The sequence below is a fragment of the Carcharodon carcharias genome, chromosome 10 (assembly GCF_017639515.1).
Source record: "Carcharodon carcharias isolate sCarCar2 chromosome 10, sCarCar2.pri, whole genome shotgun sequence".
In the NCBI taxonomy this organism is placed as follows: Eukaryota; Metazoa; Chordata; class Chondrichthyes; order Lamniformes; family Lamnidae; genus Carcharodon; species Carcharodon carcharias.
In genome coordinates, this window is record NC_054476.1 from 87,596,174 (window position 1) to 87,617,749 (window position 21,576).

General features: G+C 54.4%; 1 protein-coding gene across 1 annotated transcript in view; it reads right to left on the bottom strand.

The window, feature by feature from the left end:
• Window positions 1-2,304: 2,304 nt before the first annotated feature.
• Window positions 2,305-21,576, bottom strand: part of LOC121282850 (complement C1q tumor necrosis factor-related protein 4-like) — a 37,167-nt gene continuing 17,895 nt past the window's right edge. The window contains exon 2 of the mRNA XM_041196664.1: window positions 2,305-3,480. Coding sequence (XP_041052598.1) covers window positions 2,305-3,480 — 1,176 coding nt within the window. The remainder of the gene's footprint in view (window positions 3,481-21,576) is intronic.

Below are 21,576 nucleotides of genomic sequence, written 5' to 3' on the forward strand. Positions count from 1 at the left end.
AATTCAATGTCCACCTTGTCGGAGGTGACCCGAGTGGCCTCCTGCACATGTTATGCCCCAGGGTGTGGCTATGGAATGCTTAATTGTCCCTGAGATTGAGTAAGGCTGAGCCTGGGACACTGGACAGTCTGCATCATTCCATTCCCAAATGGTAGTGAATGGGAATGTACCAGACTCTGCTGCCACTATGAAGCTGTCTGAGAGTGAGCAGGAAGGAGAGAAGTAGACCAGTTACTCTCTTTACACCATTCCTTACAAAAGGAATGTCCCAAATCCCAGCCACCCAAATGAGGTCCCAACATGTTCACCCAGATTATTTCCACTTACAACGCACAGTTTGGGCTTTGGACCTATCTCCCAACACAAAGGGGTTTAAAGGGTTAAATTATGTGGGCAGTTTACAGAAAATTGGTGTGGATTCCTTTAGATTTGGAAAGTTGGGGGTGGGGGGAGTGTGGGGAGGACTTCAGTAGGGGAGTTAGGCTGGGAGTAGTTGGAAGTTGGGGGTGGGGGGTAGTTGGAGAAAGTGGGCATGGGAGAATTAGGGTGGGGGGGCAATTGGGGGAGTTGATTAGGAGGAATTGGGGTGGGAGCAGTTGGGAGTGGGTGTATGGAAGTTGGGCAGGGGAGAGTTGTAATTGGGGGGAGTGGGGGTGGGGGAATTTGGGGGAGTTGAGCAGTTGGAATTGAGGTAGGGGTAGTTGGGAGTGGGGGTTGGGAATTTGGGTAGGGGACAGTTGGACTGGGGTTAGTTGGAAGTGGGGATGGGAAGGAGTTTCGGAGGGGGGATTTGGAATGGAGGTAGTTGGAAAATCCAGGTGTAGGATAAGAAGGAGTTGGGTAAGGGGAAGTTGGAGTAGAGATAGTTGGGAGTGGGGGTGAGAAGGAATTGGGTAGGGGGAATTTGGAGTGGGGGTAGATGTGGGGATGGGGGAGCTGGGTGGGTAGAGCGTCAGAGTGGGAATTCAGGCTGGGGGGTGTTGACCGGGGGCAGGGGGGAAATGGGGTATTTGGGGTGGGGGAAGATTGGATGGGAGTGGAGTTTGGATGGGGGTATTTGATGGAGGGTGGTTAAATTGGATTGGGGGGTGTGGTCTGAGTTGGCAAAGTTGTGGTGGGGAGGGAATTTGAATTAGGGGCGGGGACTGTGTGGTCAAGCCTCCCTCAACAGCACCTTCTAAACCTGTGACCTATACCACCTGGAAGGATAAGGGCAGCAGACAGATGGGAACACCACTGCCTGGAAGTTCCCCTTTGAGCCACTCACCTTGGAAATATATCGCTGTTCCTTCACAGTCGCTGGGTCAAAATCCTGGAACCCCCTCCCTAACAGCACTGTGGGTGTACCTAAACCACATGGACTACAGCGGTTCAAGAAGGCAGCTCACCACCACCACCTCGAGGGCAATTCCTGCCAGCAATGCTCACATCTCAAGAATGAATAAAAAATACTTTTGACTTTCTTGGTGCAGTGCCCCTGGTCATTATCTGGGTGCTGATCTCTCTTATGACCTCCACCTCTGCAGCTCATAGGACACACTAGCTACTGGGGAGTGCAGATAGCCTTTCCCTCTCCCCTTCCTGCTCCGAGGTCTCCAGTGCAGTGACAGGGAACTTTAATGCTCACTCTCTCCCTCTTGCTGCCATTTGAATGACAAAACTTGTTCTTGGAGCTGGGATATCTCTTTAAGAAAGGTTGATTACTTTGATGACCCCATCCTCCCTCTCATTAGGGCTATTGATATTCCAGACCAACATGTGCTCATTGATGGGTGTGTGGAATATCAGGATCAGTGACTAACCCACATGCTGTCCAGAAAGATCAGGGAGAGTATCAGTGTTGAAGCTCTGCTGCCAAAGGCCCACTCCTCTAAGCCCCTAACTCTGCTGTTTCCTCTTGTCACTAACCTCTCCCGCTCCGGCCCACCCCTGGTCTAAACCAGTCATGTATTTTGCCTCTGTTCAATGTCTATAGTTTGTTTCTCTGATAAAGTTAACTCACTGTGCTTCTTGGTTAGTGACCGTGGGACCCTTACCCGAGTGTTACCTCCCCTAGCTCACAATCCAATCTTTGCCCCTGCTCACACTCCAGCTCTCAGCACCATTGAAACCACACACAAACAAGCTGTTTGTTTCAATAAAATATTAATGACACTTCTGCAGCTGTTTTTCCACCAGTTTGAACTGATACCAGACATTTGTACAATGACATAATTACACACAGAACGACACAACATCATAACAGTTTAAATTCTCGTTATTTAACTGCATGTTATCTTCATGCTGTTGGGTGGGATTGTGTTGTCACAGTTTGTTAGTCTTGGGGTCTGTTTTCCAATTGAGCGCCTGGAGCTCTGGGTAGACGAGGAACCCAGTGAAGGTGATGTATTTGCCATGGTTGCTGTAAGCTCCGTAACCATCGTGCTGGTAGCTGTAAAGCCACACACGGTCTCCTCTCTGCAGTGATAGCATCAGGCTCTGACTCTGCATCTCTCTCCGTTTGGAATGGCTGTCATCGTAGATCATGGCCTGTACCTCATCCTCATTCTTCATTAATTTGACTGACATGGTTTTGTAAGGCAGCTTACCAATATTAAAGGAGAAGTAATAGGCCCCAGGCACACGACAAGTGAACACCCCCAGGGAGGCGTTAAAATCCCCGCCAATGTTGACGAACTCTGTGTCAAAGGGCATGGGGTCATGCTTGTACCTATTGTCATTGTCTCCCAGGAGGCTCTCTGTCCTGGCAGCGGAAAAGGCCGAGCGTGGAGCCTGCCACTTGCTCAGAGCAGGCCCTTCGGTGGCCGGCTGCTCCTCTCCTACCAGGGCCAGCTGATCGCCCAGAATTGGTGAGTCCTCCCACAGGCGGCTCATGGCTGGTTCAATGCCATTCCCTTCCTCGCTCTTGTGCCAGGGCTCCAGTGGTTGAGGGGTCTGGGTCTGCCAGGAGCTGGCACTCTTCTCGGAGTAGGAGGGCTCACTGTCAGGATAGATCAGGTAGCCATTGAAGGTGGTGTAAGGTCCCATGTTGCTATACAGTGCGTACTTAGGGTCACCGTGCAACCGGAGCCACACAGTGTCTCCACGCTCCAGCTGCAGCATGGCACTCTGACTCTGGACCTTACGCTCCTGCCGATGATGTTCATCATAGACAATGACCTGTATCTCCTTCCGGTTCTTCATCAACATCACAGAGAGGCTCTTCCTGGGGAACTTGCCCACAGTGAAGGAGAAGTAATAGGCTCCGGGCACACGGCAGGTGAAGAAGCCCGTGCGGGGGTCAAAGTCGTGGCCGATATTCACATATACCTTGTCGAAGGTCACCACCATCTGGGCCCCCCCCACCATGCTGTTGGTCCTGGCTGCTGAGAAGGCAGACCTCGTCTCTGCCGCCGGCTCCATTGGCATATTCAACACCTCCCGGTACATCACATGACACAGCAAACCAATCAGCAGCTGTGCTCGCAGCAACATTATTTCCTGCAAAATATATACAGCTCAAGTTAGATTTCTCTGCATTAAAACAAGGACTGGGCCTAGACCAGGGAGCCTGGGCACTAGGCCCACCACACTCTTTAACGCAGGCCCTCTTTATTCAGCTCCCTTAGTGCAGTGTCCACTAAGGCTCAGTGGCAGCATTCTCGCCTCGGAGTCACAGAGGTTCTGGGTTCAAGGCCTAGGCTACAAACTTCAGCTCATAATCCAAGCTGACACAGCCAGTACAGTACTGAGGGTGTGCTGCACTCTCGGAGGGTCAGTACTGATGGAGTGCTGCACTGTCGGAGGGTCAGTGCTGAGGAGTGTTGGACTGTCGGATGATCAGCACTGAGGGAGTGCTGCAGTTAAACCAACAGTACTGAGGGAGTGCTACACTGTCAGAGGGCAGTAGTGAAGGAACGCTGCATTGTCAGAGGGTCAGAACTTAGGGAATGCTGCACTTTCAGAGGTCAGTACTGAGGGGGCGCTGCACTGTCGGAGGATCTGTACTGAGAGAGTGCTTGTATTGTCAAGGGGTCAGTACTGACGGAGTGCCGCACTGTTGGAGATTCAGTACTGAGGGAGTTCTGCACTGTCGGAGGGTCAGTACCTAGATAATGCTGCACGATTGGAGGGTCAGTACTGAGGGAGTGCCACAGTGTTGGAGGGTCAGTATTGAGGGAGTGCTGCACTGTCAGAAGGTCAGTACTGAGGTAGTTCTGCACTGTCGGAGGATCTGTACTGAAGGAGTGCTATAATGTCAGGGGGTCAATACTGACGGAGTGGTGCACTGTCAGAGGGCAGTACTGAGGGATCTCTGCACGGTTAAAGGGGCAGTACTAAGGGAGTTCTGCACTGTTGGAGGATCAGTGCTGAGGAAGTGTTGTACTTGAACCAACAGTACTGAGGGAGTGCTACACTGTCAGAGGACAGTAGTGAAGGAACGCTGCATTGTCAGAGGGTCAGAACTTAGGGAATGCTGCACTTTCAGAGGTCGGTACTGAGGGGGCGCTGCACTGTCAGAGGATCTGTACTGAGACAGTGCTTGTATTGTCAGGGGGTCAGTACTGACGGAGTGCCGCGCTGTTGGAGATTCAGCACTGAGGGAGTGCTGCATTGTCAGAGGATCAGTACTGAGGGAGTTCTGCACTGTCGGAGGGTCAGTACCTAGGGAATGCTGCACGATTGGAGGGTCAGTACTGAGGGAGTGCCACAATGTTGGAGGGTCAGTATTGAGGGAGTGCTGCATTGTCAGAAGGTCAGTACTGAGATAGTTCTGCACTGTTGGAGGATCTGTACTGAGGGGGTGCTATAGTGTCAGGGGGTCAATACTGACGAAGTGGTGCACTGTCAGAGGGCAGTACTGAAGGATCTCTGCACGGTTAAAGGGGCAGTACTAAGGGAGTTCTGCACTGTTGGAGGATCAGTGCTGAGGGAGTGCCGCACTGTCGGACGGTCAGTCCTGAGGGCGTGCTACATTGACACAAGGGCAGTACTGAGGAAATGCTGCACTGTCAGAGGGTCAGCACTGAGGCCGTGCTGCACTGTCTGAAGATTAGTACTGAGGGAATGCTGTGCCGTCAGAAATTCAGTGCTGACGGAGTGCTGTAGTGTCAGGGGGTCAGTACTGAGGGAGTGCTGCACTGTTGGAGGTCAGCTCTGAAGGAATGCTGCACTGTCGGAGGGTCAGTACTGAAGGAGTGCTACAGAGTCAGAGGTAAAGTATTATGGGATTGCTGCATTGTCAGAGGGTCAGTACTGAGGGAATGCTGCAGAGTCAGAGGGTCAGTACTGAGGGAGTGCTGTATTGTCGGGGGTCAGTACTGACGGAGTGCCGCACTGTTGGAGATTCAGCACTGAGGGAGTGCTGCATTGTCAGAGGGTCAGTTCTGAGGGAGTTCTGCACTGTCGGAGGGGCAGTACTGAGGGAGTTCTGCACTGTCGGAGGGTTAGTACCTAGGGAATGCTGCACTATTGGAGGGTCAGTACTGAGGGAGTGCCACAGTGATGGAGGGTACTGAGGGAGTGCTGCATTGTCAGAAGGTAAGTACTGAGGGAGATCTGCACTGTCAGAGGATCTGTACTGAGGGAGTGCTATAGTGTCAGGGTGTCAATACTGACAGAGTGCTGCACTGTCAGAGTGTCAGTACTGAGGGAGTGCTGCACTGTCGGAGCGTCAGTACTGAGGGAGCGCTGCACCATTGGAGGGTCAGTACTGAGGGAGCGCTGCACCATTGGAGGGTCAGTACTGAGGGAGCGCTGCACCATTGGAGGGTCAGTACTGAGGGAGCGCTGCACCATTGGAGGGTCAGCAATGAGGGAGCGCTGCACCATTGAAGGGTCAGAACTGAGGGAGCGCTGCACCATTGGAGGGTCAGTACTGAGGGAGCGCTGCACCATTGGAGGGTCAGTACTGAGGGAACGCTGCACTATCAGACTTTCCATCTTTGAAAGAACTGCTTAAGCTCTCTCAGGTGGTCGTAAAAGATTCCATTGCATGATTTCAAAGAATTCTGACGTGAGCCTGACACAAGAAATCATTGAATTCCTCGTCCATCTGTTAATGGGATCCTGCTGTGTGCAATTTGATTGATGCAGTTGCCCAGAGAACAATAGTGAGTTCACTTCAATATAATTCAGTGGGTGTGAAGTGCTTTGGGATATCTCGAGGATGCGGTAAATAGTGTTGTAAAAGAAAACTCTGTCTTTATATTCTAATGGTGCTTCATTCTAGGGGCTGTCTGCAAATGCTGAAAAATTCAGTGTACACAAGGTACCGGAGGGGCTAATAAAAACGGAAAATGCTGGAAAAATTCATCAGGTTAACTCTTTCTCTCTCCACATATGCTGTCAGACCTGCTGAGTTTTTCCAGCATTTTCTGTTTTTGTTTCAAATTTACATCATCTGTAGTATTTTTCTTATTCAGGGGAGGGTAATGTTCTCTTCAGAATGGAAACTGGTCCTAGTAACTTCTTGTGGTCTAAAGCAGAGAAATGGATGTTACAGAGGTTATGATCAGACCCCATTTTACTATCATTGAACGGAGTGGTCTTCATGAATATAAAGCCTGGAGAAACTCAGCAGGTCTGGCAGCATCTGCGGAGAGGGACACAGTTAACGTTTCGAGTCCGCATGACTCTTCGACAGAACTAAGTAAAAATAGAAGAGAGGTGAAATATAACACCTTGTCAAACACCAGGACAGAAATTGAAAGCAATGAAGGTGAACAAGGCAAAAGAGAGATATGAAAACCCTGATGGAGAGAAGATCAAAACTTCTTCAAGGTAGGCATTCCTTGAAGAGAAGTGGCAGTCAATTAAAAGCAAAAAACTGCGGATGCTGGAAATCCAAAACAAAAACAAAAATTCCTGATAAAACTCAGCAGGTCTGGCAGCATCTGCGGAGAGGAACACAGTTAACGTTTCGAGTCCTCTTTTCAAGAATGCCTACCTTGAAGAAGTTTTGCTTCATCCCCAAATTCCTTATCCCAAAATCTTGTCATCCCCAAACCTCCTCATCCTGAAACCCTGTCATCCTGAAACCCCCTCATCCCAAAGCCTCTTCATCCTGGAACCTCCTCACTAACACCTCCTCATCTCAAAATTCCACATTCCAAAATCCACCTACTGTGATGTCTGAAACATTTTCTGTTTTAACCTTTCAAACAAAAGGGGCTTTTCTAAACTTGCTCTGGTGTCAAATCTGAAGCTGAAAACCAGGCAGTTTCTGTAGCTGGAGGCATGTCCCCAATCTCAGTCTTAACCCCAGATTGAAGCTGCAATCGGTGAGAGCCTCAACATGTTCTGTCCCCACTGCCACACTGAACCCCTACATCCAAACAGTGGACACAGCAATGTGACACAAACTCACCCAGCACGCTTCCAACACTCACCCCCAACTGCTTCCAGCCAGAGATCAAGGGACTGGAGTTCCAATTAATTATAACAAAAAGATTTATTAATAATCTATCAATTATACAATCTCTAGATTTGTTAATCTTATTTTTAAGAGCTTATATTTATTATCAACTGAACATGAATGACAGTTCAAAACTGGACATACAGAATTGGTTTCCTTTCGCTCTCCAGTTGAGCTTTTTGAAAGCTTGTTATGTTAAGGATGCTGCTGTTCTGGGTTTTGCTTTATCCTGACTGGCTCTGTTTGAAGTTGTCAACCCTGTGAGCAATAATGGATTACATGTCACAGCATGACATCCTGCTGACATTGGTTGAAATGGAATTGTATAGAGCGCAGAGGCTGCTCAGCACACCCTGTGGAGAAGCTATCAGCACGGGAGTGCTTCCCAGCAGAGAGGGAACACAGTCAGCACTGGCTCTTATTCAAAAACAGAATTACCTGGAAAAACTCAGCAGGTCTGGCAGTATTGGCGGAGAAGAAAAGAGTTGACGTTTTGAGTCCTCATGGTCCTTCAACAGAACTAGGTGAATCCAAGGAAGGAGTGAAATATAAGCTGGTTTAAGGTGTGTGTGTGTGTGGGGGGAGGGGGGGTTGGGTGGGGGAGAGAAGTAGAGGGGGTTGTGGTTGTAGGGACAAGCAAGCAGTGATAAGAGCAGATCATCAAAAGATGTCACAGACAACAGAACAAAAGAACACATAGGTGTTGAAGTTGGTGATATTATCTAAACGAATGTGCTAATTAAGAATGGATGGTAGGGCACTCAAGGTATAGCTCTAGTGGGGGTGGGGGGAGCATAAAAGATTTTAAAATATTTAAAAATAATGGAAATAGGTGGGAAAAGAAAAATCTATATAATTTATTGGAAAAAACAAAAGGAAGGGGCAAGAAACAGAAAGGGGGTGGGGATGGAGGAGGGAGCTCAAGACCTAAAGTTGTTGAATTCAATATTCAGTCCAGAAGGCTGTAAAGTCCCTAGTCGGAAGATGAGGTGTTGTTCCTCCAGTTTGCGTTGGGCTTCACTGGAACAATGCAGCAAGCCAAGGACAGACATGTGGGCAAGAGAGCAGGGTGGAGTGTTAAAATGGCAAGCGACAGGGAGGTTTGGGTCATTCTTGCAGACAGACCGCAGGTGTTCTGCAAAGCGGTCGCCCGGTTTACGTTTGGTCTCTCCAATGTAGAGGAGACTACATTGGGAGCAACGAGTACAGTGGACTAAGTTGGGGGAAATGCAAGTGAAATGCTGCTTCACTTGAAAGGAGTGTTTGGGCCCTTGGACGGTGAGGAGAGAGGAAGTGAAGGGGCAGGTGTTACATCTTTTGCGTGGGCATGGGGTGGTGCCATAGGTGGGGGTTGAGGAGTAGGGGGTGATGGAGGAGTGGACCAGGGTGTCCTGGAGGGAACGATCCCTACGGAATGCTGACGGGGGGGTGAAGGGAAGATGTGTTTGGTTGGTGGAAATGGCGGAGGATGATCCTTTGAATGCGGAGGCTGGTGGAGTGATAAGTGAGGACAAGGGGGACCCTATCATGTTTCTGGGAGGGAGGAGAAGGCGTGAGGGCGGATGCGTGGGAGATGGGCCGGACAAAGTTGAGGGCCCTATCAATGACCGTGGGTGGAAAACCTTGGTTAAGGAAGAAGAAGGACATGTCAGAGGAACTGTTTTTGAAGGTAGCATCATTGGAACAGATGCGACGGAGGCGAAGGAACTGAGAGAATGGGATGGAGTCCTTCCAGGAAGCGGGGTGTGAGGAGCTGTAGTCGAGGTAGCTGTGGGAGTCGGTAGGTTTGTAATGGATATTGGTGGACGGTCTATCACCAGCGATTGAGACAGAGAGGTCAAGGAAGGGAAGTGTCAGAGATGGACCACGTGAAAATGATGGAGGGGTGGAGATTGGAAGCAAAATTAATAAATTTTTCCAAGTCCCGACGAGAGCATGAAGCAGCACCGAAGTAATCATCGATGTACCGGAGAAAGAGTTGTGGGAGGGGGCCGGAGTAGGACTGGAACAAGGAATGTTCCACATACCCCATAAAGAGACAGGCATAGCTGGGACCCATGCGGGTACCCATAGCCACACCTTTTATTTGGAGGAAGTGAGAGGAGTTGAAGGAGAAATTGTTCAGTGTGAGAACAAGTTCAGCCAGACGGAGGAGAGTAGTGGTGGATGGGGATTGTTCGGGCCTCTGTTCGAGGAAGAAGCTAAGGGCCCGCAGACCATCCTGGTGGGGAATGGAGGTGTAGAGGGATTGGACGTCCATGGTGAAGAGGAAGTGGTTGGGGCCAGGGAACTGGAAATTGTTGATGTGACGTAAGGTGTCAGAGGAATCACGGATGTAGGTGGGAAGGGACTAGACAAGGGGAGAGAGAAGGGAGTAAAGATAACGAGAAATGAGTTCTGTGGGGCAGGAGCAAGCTGACATGATCGGTCTACCGGGACAGTTCTGTTTGTGGATTTTGGGTAGGAGGTAGAAGCGGGCTGTCCGAGGTTGGGTGACTATCAGGTTGGAAGCTGTGGGAGGAAGATCCCTAGAGGAGATGAGGTCAGTGACAGTCCTGGAAACAATGGCTTGATGTTCAGTGGTGGGGTCATGGTCCAGGGAGAGGTAGGAGCAAGTGTCTGCGAGTTGACACTCAGCCTCCGCAAGGTTGGAAGCTGTGGGAGGAAGATCCCTAGAGGAGATGAGGTCAGTGACAGTCCTGGAAACAATGGCTTGATGTTCAGTGGTGGGGTCATGGTCCAGGGAGAGGTAGGAGCAAGTGTCTGCGAGTTGACACTCAGCCTCCGCAAGGTAGAGGTCAGTACGCCAGACAACAACAGCACCACCCTTGTCAGCGGGTTTGATGACACTGTCAGCGTTGGACCTGAGTGAATGGACTGCAGTAAGTTCAGAGAGAGAGAGATTAGAATGGGTGAGAGGAGCAGAGAAATTGAGACGACTAATGTCGCGCCGATAGTTCTCAATGAAAAGATCAAGAGAAGGTAAGAATCCAGAGGGAGGGGTCCAGGTGGAGGGAGAATATTGGAGGTGGGTGAAAGGATCCGTTGAACAGGGAGAGGACTCCTGCCGAAAGAAGTGAGCCCGGAGACAAAGACGGCGGAAGAAGAGTTCAGCATCGTGCCGAGCCCAAAATTCATTGAGGTGAGGGCATAGGGGTATGAAACTAAGTCCTTTGCTGAGCACTGAACGTTCAGCATCGGAGAGGGGAAGGTCAGGGGTATAGTGAATACAAGGCCGGGGCTGGGATTGGAATATGGGGTGGGGACAGAGGGACAGGCAGGGTTGGAGGGTCCTAGATGGGTGTGATGTTGATGAGTTGTTGGAGCTTGCGCTCCTTAGCGCTTGAGAGAAAGAGAAAAAGTTTCTTGTTGAGGCGTCGGATGAGACGAAGAATAAAATGAAACTGGGGGCACGCGCAACTTTGAAAAAGGGTGCGGCAGTGCTGCTGGAGGGAGAGGTCGAGTGTGTTCATATGGCGGCGCATGGCACTGAGTGTGGATCTCAGAATGTGACGGGAACAGCAGTCCGAGAAACATTTTATGTCCTGGAGATACCTGTAATCCTGGGTGGGTTCGAAACATGAGGGATGGAATTTTAGTTGAAATCCACGTGGGGTAAGTTGGAGACGGAGACAGTCACTGAGGAAGGAAATATGGCTGTGAAAGCAGGTTTTAGTAAACACCTTGTCAAACACCAGGAGAAAAATGGAGAGCAATGAAGGTGAACAAGGGAAAAGAGAGATACGTAAATCTTGTCGCCGATCCTGCCAGACCTGCTGAGTTTTTCCAGGTAATTCTGTTTTTGTTTTGGATTTCCAGCATCTGCAGTTTTTTTGTTTTTATCACTGGCTCTTATTGTTACAATCCTCTTTTTACCTGAGCTGCCACAAGCTCAACTCCTCTCAAAGTATACACAGTGGGATTTACTGGAGCGTCCCAGGGGACGAGACAGCATCAATGCTGAATAAGATGCAGACCGGGGTCTAGTCAGGGTCTCTGATCGCTCCCATGATGTCATGTGGAAAATCATGATGATGTTAACGAATTGCAACGAGGGTTTCAAGCACAGATGATTATAAAACAGGGCTTCTTTAATCCACTGGTATCAGATCATTATAAACATTAGCAGAAAAGCTTAGCTCAGATACATGAGCCATGCACCAGGGACAGTAATGCACGACTCTCCAGATCCACCAGCTTATTGTCAAGAGCTTAACTGTTGACAAGTACTCAACTGAGCAGCAATTTCAGGTGCTCCTTCAGCCTGTACTCCTAGCTCCTCCCCTCCTTCAGCCTGTACTCCTAGCACTGCCCCTCCTTCAGCCTGTACTCCTAGCATTGCCCCTCCTTCAGCCTGTACTCCTAGCTCCGCCCCTCCTTCAGCCTGTACTCCTGGCTCCACCCCTCCTTTAGCCTGTGCTCCTAACTCTGCCCCTCCTTCAGCCTGTGCTTCTGGCCCTGCCCCTCATTCAGCAGCTTTTCCTGGCTCCACCACACCTCAGCCTGTACTCCTGGCTCCAGCCCTCCTTCTGGCTGTACTCCTGACTTTGCCCCTCCTTCAGCAGGTAATCCTGGCTTCACCCCTCCGGAGCCTGTATTATTAGCTCCACTCCACCTTCAAGCTGTGCTCCTGGCTCTGCCGCTCCTCAGCCTGTGCTCCTGACTTCGCTCCTCCTTTAGCCAAGGCTTCTAGCTCCACCCCTCCTTCAAACCATGCTCCTGGCTCCGCCCCTCAATCAGGCCGTGATCCTGACCCCAACCCTCCTTCAGCCTTTGTTCCTGGCTCCGCCATTCATTCATCACATGCTCCTGGCTCCACCACCTCCTTCAATCTGTACTCCTGGCTCCGCCCCTCCTTCAAAACGTGCTCCTGGCTCCACCACCTCCTTCAACTTGTAATCCTGGTTCCACCCATCTTTCAGCCTGTGCTCCTGGCTCCGCCCCCTCTTCAGCCTATGCTCCCAGCTCCACCCCTCCTTCAACCTGTACTGGAGGCTCCACCTCTCCTTCAGCCTGCCCTCCTGACTGCGCCCCTCCTTAATCCTGTGCTCCGAACTCCGTCCCTCCTTCAGCCTATGCTCCTGGCCCCACCCCTTCCTTAGCACGTGCTCCTGGCTCCTACGTTTTTAAAGTGTACTCCTGCCTCCAGCCCTCCTTCAGTCTGTGGTCCTGGCCCTATCCCTCCTTCAACCTGTGCTCCTTGCTCCGCCTCTCCTTCCCCCTGTACTCCTGACTCAAGCACTCCTTCAGACTGTTCTCCTGACTCAGCCCCTCCTTCAGCCTGTACTCTTGGCTCCACCCCTCCTTCAACCTGCACTCCTGGTTCTACCCATCCTTCAGACTGTGCTCCCTGCTCCACCACCTCCTTCAACCTTTACACCTGACGCCGGCCCTCCTTCATCCTGTGCACCTGGATCCGATCCTCTTTTAGCTTGTTCTCCTAACTCCAACATTCCTTCAACCTGTGCTCCTGGCCCCGCCACTCATTCAGCCTGTGCTCCAGGCTCTACCCGTCCTCAGCCTGTTCTCCCGGCTCCACCACCTCCTTCAGTCTGTGCTCCTGGCTCCGCCCCTCCATCAGCCTGTGCTCCTGACTCAGCCCCTCCTTAATCCCGTGCTCCTGGCTGCACACCTTCTTCAGCATCTGCTCCTGGCTCTGCCCCTCCATCAACCTGTGCTCCTGGCTCCACCACCTCCTTCAACCTGTACTCCTGGCTTCGCCCATCCATCAACCTGTGCTCCTGGCTCCGCCACATCCTTCAACCTGTATTCCTGGCTCCGAATCTCCATCAACCAGTACTCCTGGCTCCACCCCATCCTTCAGCCCATGCTCCTAACTGTGCCCCTCCTTTAACCTCTACTCCTGGCTCCGCCCCTCCTGCCGGTGCTCCTGGCTACACCACCTCATTCAACCTGTACTCCTAGCTCCACCCCTCCTTCAGCCTGTGCTCCTGGCTCCGCCCTCCATCAGCCTGTGCTCCTGGCTCCACCACCTCATTCAACCTGTACTCCTAGCTCCGCTCCTCCTTCAGCCTGTACTCGAGCCTTCACCCCTCCTTTAGCCTGCGCACCTGACTCAGCCCCTCCTTAATCCTGTGCTCCTAACTGTGCCCCACATTCAGCCTGTGCTCCTGGCTCCGCCACTCCTTCAGTCTGTGATCCTGGCCACGTCCCTCCTTCAACCTGTGCTCCTGGCTCCGCCCCTCCCTCAACCTGTACTCCTGTCACCACCACTCCTTCAACCTGTCCTCCTGACTCCACCGCTCCATCAGTGCATGATCCTGGTTCCGCCCTTCCTTCAGCCCGAGCTCCTGGCTCCACCACCTCATTCAGCAAGTACTCCTGGCTCCACCCTTCGTTCATCCTGTGCTCCTGGCTCCGTCCCCTCTTTCAGCCTGTACTTGAGGCTCCACCTCTCCTTCAGACTGCGTTCCTGAATCTGCCCCTCCTTAATCCCGTGCTCCTCACTGTGCCCCTCCTACAGCCCGTGCTCCTGTCTGCACCCCTCCTACAGCCTGTGCTCCTGTCTGCAGCTCTCCTTCAGCCTGTGCTCCTGTCTGCAACCCTCCTACAGCCTGTGCTCCTGTCTGCAGCCCTCCTTCAGTCTGTGCTCCAGGCCCTGTCCCTCCTACAAACCATGCTCCTTGCTCCGCCCCTCCTTCAGCATGTACATTTGGCTCCACCCCTCCTTCAGACTGTTCTCCTGACTCGGCCCCTCCTTCAGCCTGTGCTCCTGGCTCCATCCCCTCCTTTAGACTGAGCACCGAGTTCCACCCCTCCTTCAACCTGTGCTCCTGGCTCCGGACCTTCTTCAGGACGTGCTCCTGGCTCTGGCCCTCCTTCAGTTTGTACTCAAGCCTCCACGCCTCCTTCAGCCTGCGCTCCTGACTCAGCCACTCCTTAATCCTGTGCTCCTAACTGTGCCCCTCCTTCAACCTGTGATCCTGGCTCCGTCCCCTCATTCAGCCTGTGCTCCTGGCTCCACCCTTCCTTCAGCCATCATTTCTGACTCCGCCCTTCCTTATTCCCGTGCTCTTAACTGTGCCCCTCCTTCAGCCTTCACTCCTGGCTCCATCACCTCCTTCAACCTGAACTCCTGTCTCCACCCTTCCTTCAGCCTGTGCACCTGGCTCCGCCCCTCCTCCAGCCTTCGCTCCTGGCTCCACCACCACCTTCAACCTGTACTCCTGTCTCCACCACCTCCTTCAACCTGAACTCCTGGCTCCACCCTTCCTTCAGCCCGTGCACCTGGCTCCGCCCCCTCCTTCAGCCCATGCTCCTAACTGTGCCCCTCCTTTTTCCTGTGCTGCTGTCTCCGCCCTTCCTTCAGCCTGCATTCTTTGCTCCACCTTTCCTTCAGCCCGTGCTCCTAGTACCGGTCCTCTTCAACCTGTACTCCTGGCTACACCACAACATTCAACCTGTGCTCCTGGCTACACCCCTCCTTCAACCTGTACTCCTAGCTCCACCCCTCCTTCAGCCTGTACTCGAGGCTCCACTCCTCCTTCATCCTGCATTCCTGATTCCGCCCCTCCTTAATCCCAGGCTCCTAACTGTGCCCCTCCTTCACCCTGTGTCCTGGACCCGCACCATCCTCAGCACCTGCTCCTGGCTCCATCCCTCCTTCAACCTGTACTCCTGCGTCCAGCCCTCCTTCAACCTGTATTCCTGCCTCCAGCCCTCCTTCAACCGGTATTCCTGCCTCCAGCCCTCCTTCAGACTGTGCTTCAGGCCCTGTCCCTCCTTCAACCTGTGCTGCTTACTCCGCTCCTCCTTCACCCTGTCCTTCAGCCTGTGCTCCTGGCTTCACCAGCTCCTTCAACCTGTACTCCTAGCTCCACCCCTCCTTCAGCCTGTACTCGAGGCTCCACTCCTCCTTCATCCTGCATTCCTGATTCCGCCCCTCCTTAATCCCAGGCTCCTAACTGTGCCCCTCCTTCACCCTGTGTCCTGGACCCGCACCATCCTCAGCACCTGCTCCTGGCTCCATCCCTCCTTCAACCTGTACTCCTGCGTCCAGCCCTCCTTCAACCTGTATTCCTGCCTCCAGCCCTCCTTCAACCGGTATTCCTGCCTCCAGCCCTCCTTCAGACTGTGCTTCAGGCCCTGTCCCTCCTTCAACCTGTGCTGCTTACTCCGCTCCTCCTTCACCCTGTCCTTCAGCCTGTGCTCCTGGCTTCACCAGCTCCTTCAACCTGTACTCCTAGCTCCACCCCTCCTTCAGCCTGTACTCGAGGCTCACCCCTCCTTCAGCCTGCATTCCTGACTCCGCCCCTCCTTAATCCCGGGCTCCTAACTATGCCCCTCCTTCAGCCTGTGTCCTGTCCCCGCACCATCCTCAGCACCTGCTCCTGGCTCCATCCCTCCTTCAACCTGTACTCCTGCGTCCAGCCCTCCTTCAGTCTGTGCTCCAGGCCCTGTCCCTCCTTCAACCTGTACTCCTGGCTCCATCCCTCCTTCAGCTTGTGCACATGGTTCCGCCACCTCCTTCAGCAAATGCTCCTAACTGTGCCCCTCCTTCAGCCTGTACTCGAGGCTCCACCCCTCCTTCAGCCTGTACTCGAGGCTCCACCCCTCCTTCAGCCTGTACTCGAGGCTCCACCCCTCCTTCAGCCTGTACTCGAGGCTCCACCCCTCCTTCAGCCTGTACTCGAGGCTCCACCCCTCCTTCAGCCTGCGCTCCTGTCTCGGCCCCTCCTTCAGCTTGTGTTCCTGGCTCCGCCCGTCCTTAATCCCATGCTCCTAACTGTGCCCCTCCTTCAGCCTAGGACCTGGCTCCGCACCATCCTCAGCACGTGCTCCTGCCTCCAGCCCTCCTTCAGCCTGTGCTCCAGGCCTTGCCCCTCCTTCAACCTGTACTCCTGGCTCCGATCATCCTTCAGGCTGTGCTCCGAGCTCCACCCCTCCTTCAGCCTGCGCTCCTGACACGGCCACTCCTTAATCCCGTGCTCCTAACTGTGCCCCTCCTTCACCCTGTGCTCCTGGCTCCATCTCCTCATTCAGCCTGTGCTCCTGGCTCCACCCTTCCTTCAACCTGTACTCCTGTCTCCATCACCTCCTTCAACCTGAACACCTGGCTACACCCCTCCTTCAGCCTGTGCACCTGGCTCCGCCCATCCTTCAGCCTTCGCTCCTGGCTCCGCCACCTCCTTCAGCCCATACTCCTAACTGTGCCCCTCCTTCAACCTGTACTCCTGGCTCCGCCCCACCATTTTCCTGTGCTCCTGTCTCCGCCCTTCCTTCAGCCCATGCTCCTGGCTCAGCCCCTTCTTCAGCCTGTGCTCCTGGCTCCGACCCCTTCTTCAACCCATGCTCCTGGCCCGGCCCCTCCTTAAGCCTGAGCTCCTAGCTCCACCCCTCCTTCAGCCTGTACTCGAGGCTCCACCCCTTCTTCAGCCTGCACTCCTGACTCAGTCCCTCCTTAATCCCATACTCCTAACTGTGCCCCTCCTTCAGTCTGTGCTCCAGGCCCTGTCCTCCTTCAATCCGTGCTCCTTGTTCTGTCCCTCCTTCAGCATGTACTTTTGGCTCCAGCCCTCCTTCAGCCTGTACTCCTGGCTCCACCCCTCCTTCAGCCTGTGCTCCTAGCTCCACCCCTCCTTCAGCCTGCGCACCTTACTCCAGCCCTCCTTCATCCTGTGCACCTGGCTGCAAACCTCCTTTAGCCTGTGCGCCTAACTCGCCCCTCCTTCAACCAGTGCTCCTGGCACCGCCCCTCTTTCAGCCCGTGCTCTTGGCCCCGCCCCTCCTTCAGCCTGTGCTCCTGGCTCCGCCCCACCTTCAGCCCGTGCTCCTAACTGTGCCCCTCCTTCAGGCAGTCCTCTTGGCTCCGCACGTTCTTCAGCACGTGCTCCTAGCACCGGCCTTCCTTCAACCTGTACTACTGGCTCCGTCCCCACCTTCAGCCTGTGTTCCTAGCTCCACCCCTCCTTCAGCCTGTACTCGAGGCTCCACTCCTCCTTCATCCTGCATTCCTGACTCCGCCCCTCCTTAATCCCGTGCTCCTAACTGTGCCCCTCCTTCAACCTGTACTTCTGGCTCCGATCCTCCTTCTGCCGGTGCTCCTGGCTCCACCACCTCCTTCAACCTGTGCTCCTGGCTCCACCACCTCCTTCAACCTGTACTCCTGGCTCCGATCCTCCTTCAGGCTGTGCTCCGAGCTCTACCCCTCCTTCAGTCTGTGCTCCAGTCCCTGTCCCTCCTACAAACCATGCTCCTTGCTCGGCACGTCCTTCAGCCTGTACGTTTGGCTCCACCCCTCCTTCAGACTGTTCTCCTGACTCGGCCCCTCCTTCAGCCTGTGCTCCTAGTCAGCCACTCCTTAATCCCGTGCTCCTAACTGCGCCCCTCATTCAGCCTGTGCTCCTGGCTCCACCCTTCCTTCAGCCTTCGTTCCTGACTCCGCCCCTCCTTATTCCCGTGCTCCTAACTGTGCCCGTCCTTCGGCCTGAACTCCTGGCTCCACCACCTCCTTCAACCTGTACTCCTGTCTCCAACACTTCCTTCAACCTGAATTCCTGGCTCCAGCCCTCCTTCAACCTGAACTCCTGGCTCCCCCCCTCCCTCAGCCCGTGCTCCTGGCTCCACCCCTCTCTCAGCCCGTGCACCTGGCTCCGCCCCCTCCTTCAGCCCATGCTCCTAACTGTGCCCCTCCTTTTTCCTGTGCTCCTGTCTCCGCCCTTCCTTCAGCCTGCATTCTTTGCTCCACCTTTCTTTCAGCCTGTGCTCCTGGCTCCGCCTCTCCTTCAGCCCGTGCTCCTAGCACCGGTCCTCTTCAACCTGTACTCCTGGCTACACCACAACATTCAACCTGTACTCTTGACTCCACCCCTCCTTCAGCCTGCATTCCTGACTCCGTCCCTCCATAATCCCATGCTCCTAACTGTGCCCCTCCTTCAACCTGTGCTGCTTATTCCGCTCCTCCTTCACCCTGTAGTTTTGACTCCACCAGTCCTTCAGCCTGTGCTCCTGGCTCCACCCCTCCTTCAGCCAATGCTTCTGGCTCTGTACCCTCCTTCAGCCTGTGCTCCTAGCTCCACCCCTCCTTCAGCCTGTACTCGAGGCTCACCCCTCCTTCAGCCTGCATTCCTGACTCTGCCCCCCATTAATCCCATGCTCCTAACTAATCCCATGCCCCTCCTTCAGCCTATGTCCTAGCCCCGCACCATCCTCAGCACGTGCTCCTGGCTCCATCCCTCCTTCAACCTGTACTCCTGCTTCCAGCCCTCCTTCAACCTGTACTCCTGCGTCCAGCCCTCCTTCAACCTGTACTCCTGCTTCCAGCCCTCCTTCAGCCTGTGCTCCAGGCCCTGCCCCTCCTTCAGCCGGTGCTCCTGGCTCCACCCCTCCATCAGCCTGTGCTCCTGGCCCCACCACCTTCTTCAACCTGTTCTCCTGGTTCTGACCCTCCTTCAGCCTGTGCTCCTGCCTCCAACACCTCCTTCAACCTGTGCTCCTGGCTTCGATCCTCCTTCAGCCTGTGCTCCTGGCTTCGCCCCTCCTTCTGTCGGTGCTCCTGCCTCCACCACCTCCTTCAACCTGTACCCCTGGCTCCACCCCTCCTTCAGCCTGTGCTCCTGCCACCAAGACCTCCTTCAACCTGTGCTCCTGGCTTCGATCCTCCTTCAGCCTGTGCTCCTGGCTTCGCCCCTCCTTCTGTCGGTGCTCCTGCCTCCACCACCTCCTTCAACCTGTACTCCTGGCTGCGATCCTCGTTCTGCCTGTGTTCCTGGCTCCGCCCTTCCTTCTGCCGGTGCTCTTGTCTCCATCACCTCCTTCAACCTGTACTCCTGGCTCCGATCCTCCTTCAGGCTGTGCTACGAGATCCACCCCTCCTTCAGCCTGCACTCCTGACTCAGCCCCTCCTTAATCCTGTGCTCCTAACTGTGCCCATCCTTCACCCTGTGCTCCTGGCTCCACCTCCTCATTCAGCTGTGCTCCTGGCTCCACCCTTCCTTCAGCCATCATTTCTGACTCCGCCCTTCCTTATTCCCGTGCTCCTAACTGTGCCCCTCATTCAGCCTGTGCTCTTGGCCCTGTCCCGCCTTTAGCCTTCGCTCCTGGCTCCACCACCTCCTTCAACCTATACTCCTGGCTCCAGCCCTCCTTCAGCCTTCGCTCCTGGCTACACCCCTCCTTCAACCTGTACCCTTGTCTCCACCACCTCCTTCAACCTGTACCCTTGTCTCCACCACCTCCTTCAACCTGTACCCTTGTCTCCACCACCTACTTCAACCTGAACTCCTGGCTCCACCCCTCCTTCAGCCCGTGCACCTGGCTCCGCCCCCGCCTTCAGACCATGCTCCTAACCGTGCCCCTCCTTCAACCTGTACTCCTGGCTCCGCCCCACTTTTTACCGTGCTCCTGTCTCCGCCCTTCCTTCAGCCCATGCTACTGGCTCCGCCCCTCCATCTGCCTGCATTCTTTGCTCCACCTTTCCTCCAGCCTGTGCTCCTGGCTCCATCTCCTCCTTTAGCCTGTGCACCGAGCTCCACCTCTCCTTCAGCCTGCGCTCCTGACTGCGCCCATCCTTAATCCCGTGCTCCTAACTGTGCCCCTCTTTAAGGCTGTGCTCCTGGCTCCACCCCCTCCTTCAGCCTGTGCACCTGGCTGCGCAAATCCTCCAGCCTGTGCTCTTGGCCCTGGCCCTGCTTCAGCCTGTGCTCCTGGCTCCACCCTGCCTTCAGCCTGTGCTCCTAGCACCGGCCCTCTTCAACCTGTACTCGTGGCTAGACCACCTCTTCAACCTGTACTCCTGGCTCCACCCCTCCTTCAGCCTGTGCTCCTGGCTCCGTCCCCTCCTTCAACATGTACGCCTGCCTCCAGCCCTTCTTCAGTCTGTGCTCCAAGCCCTGTTCTTCCTTCAACCTATGCTCCTTTCTCCGCCCCTCCTTCACCTTGTTGTTTTGGCTCCACCCGTCCTTCAGACTGTTCTCCTGGCTCCACCAAATCCTTCAAGCAGTACTCCTGGTTCCAATCCTCCTTCAGGCAATGCTCCAAGCTTCACCCCTCCTTCAGTCCGCGCTCCTGACTCAGCCCCTCCTTAATCCTGTACTCCTGGCTCCACACCTTCTTCAGCCCATGCTCCTGGCTGTGCCCCTCCATCAGCCTGTGATCCTGGATTCACCACCTCCTTCAACCTGTACTCCAGGCTCCACCCCTCCTTCAACCTGTGCTCCTGACTCCACCCCTCCTTCAAACTGTACCCCTGGCTCCAGCCCTCCTTCAAACTGTACCCCTGGCTCCACCCCTCCTTCAGTCTGTGCTCCTGCCACCAAGACCTCCTTCAACCTGTGCTCCTGGCTTCGATCCTCCTTCAGCCTGTGCTCCTGGATTCGCCCCTCCTTCTGTCGGTGCTCCTGCCTCCACCACCTCCTTCAACCTGTACTCCTGGCTCCGATCCTCCTTCAGGCTGTGCTCCGAGATCCACCCCTCCTTCAGCCTGCACTCCTGACTCAGCCCCTCCTTAATCCTGTGCTCCTAACTGTGCCCCTCCTTCACCCTGTGCTCCTGGCTCCATCTCCTCATTCAGCTGTGCTCCTGGCTCCACCCTTCCTTCAGCCATCATTTCTGACTCCGCCCTTCCTTATTCCCGTGCTCCTAACTGTGCCCCTCATTCAGCCTGTGCTCTTGGCCCTGTCCCGCCTTTAGCCTTCGCTCCTGGCTCCACCACCTCCTTCAACCTATACTCCTGGCTCCAGCCCTCCTTCAGCCTTCGCTCCTGGCTACACCCCTCCTTCAACCTGTACCCTTGTCTCCACCACCTCCTTCAACCTGAACTCCTGGCTCTACCCCTCCTTCAGCCTGTGCACCTGGCTCCGCCCCCGCCTTCAGACCATGCTCCTAACTGTGCCCCTCCTTCAACCTGTACTCCTGGCTCCGCCCCACTTTTTACCGTGCTCCTGTCTCCGCCCTTCCTTCAGCCCATGCTACTGGCTCCGCCCCTCCATCTGCCTACATTCTTTGCTCCACCTTTCCTTCAGCCTGTGCTCCTGGCTCCATCTCCTCCTTTAGCCTGTGCACCGAGCTCCACCTCTCCTTCAGCCTGCGCTCCTGACTGCGCCCATCCTTAATCCCGTGCTCCTAACTGTGCCCCTCTTTAAGGCTGTGCTCCTGACACCACCTCTCCTTCAGCCTGTGCATCTGGCTGCGCAAATCCTCCAGCCTGTGCTCTTGGCCCT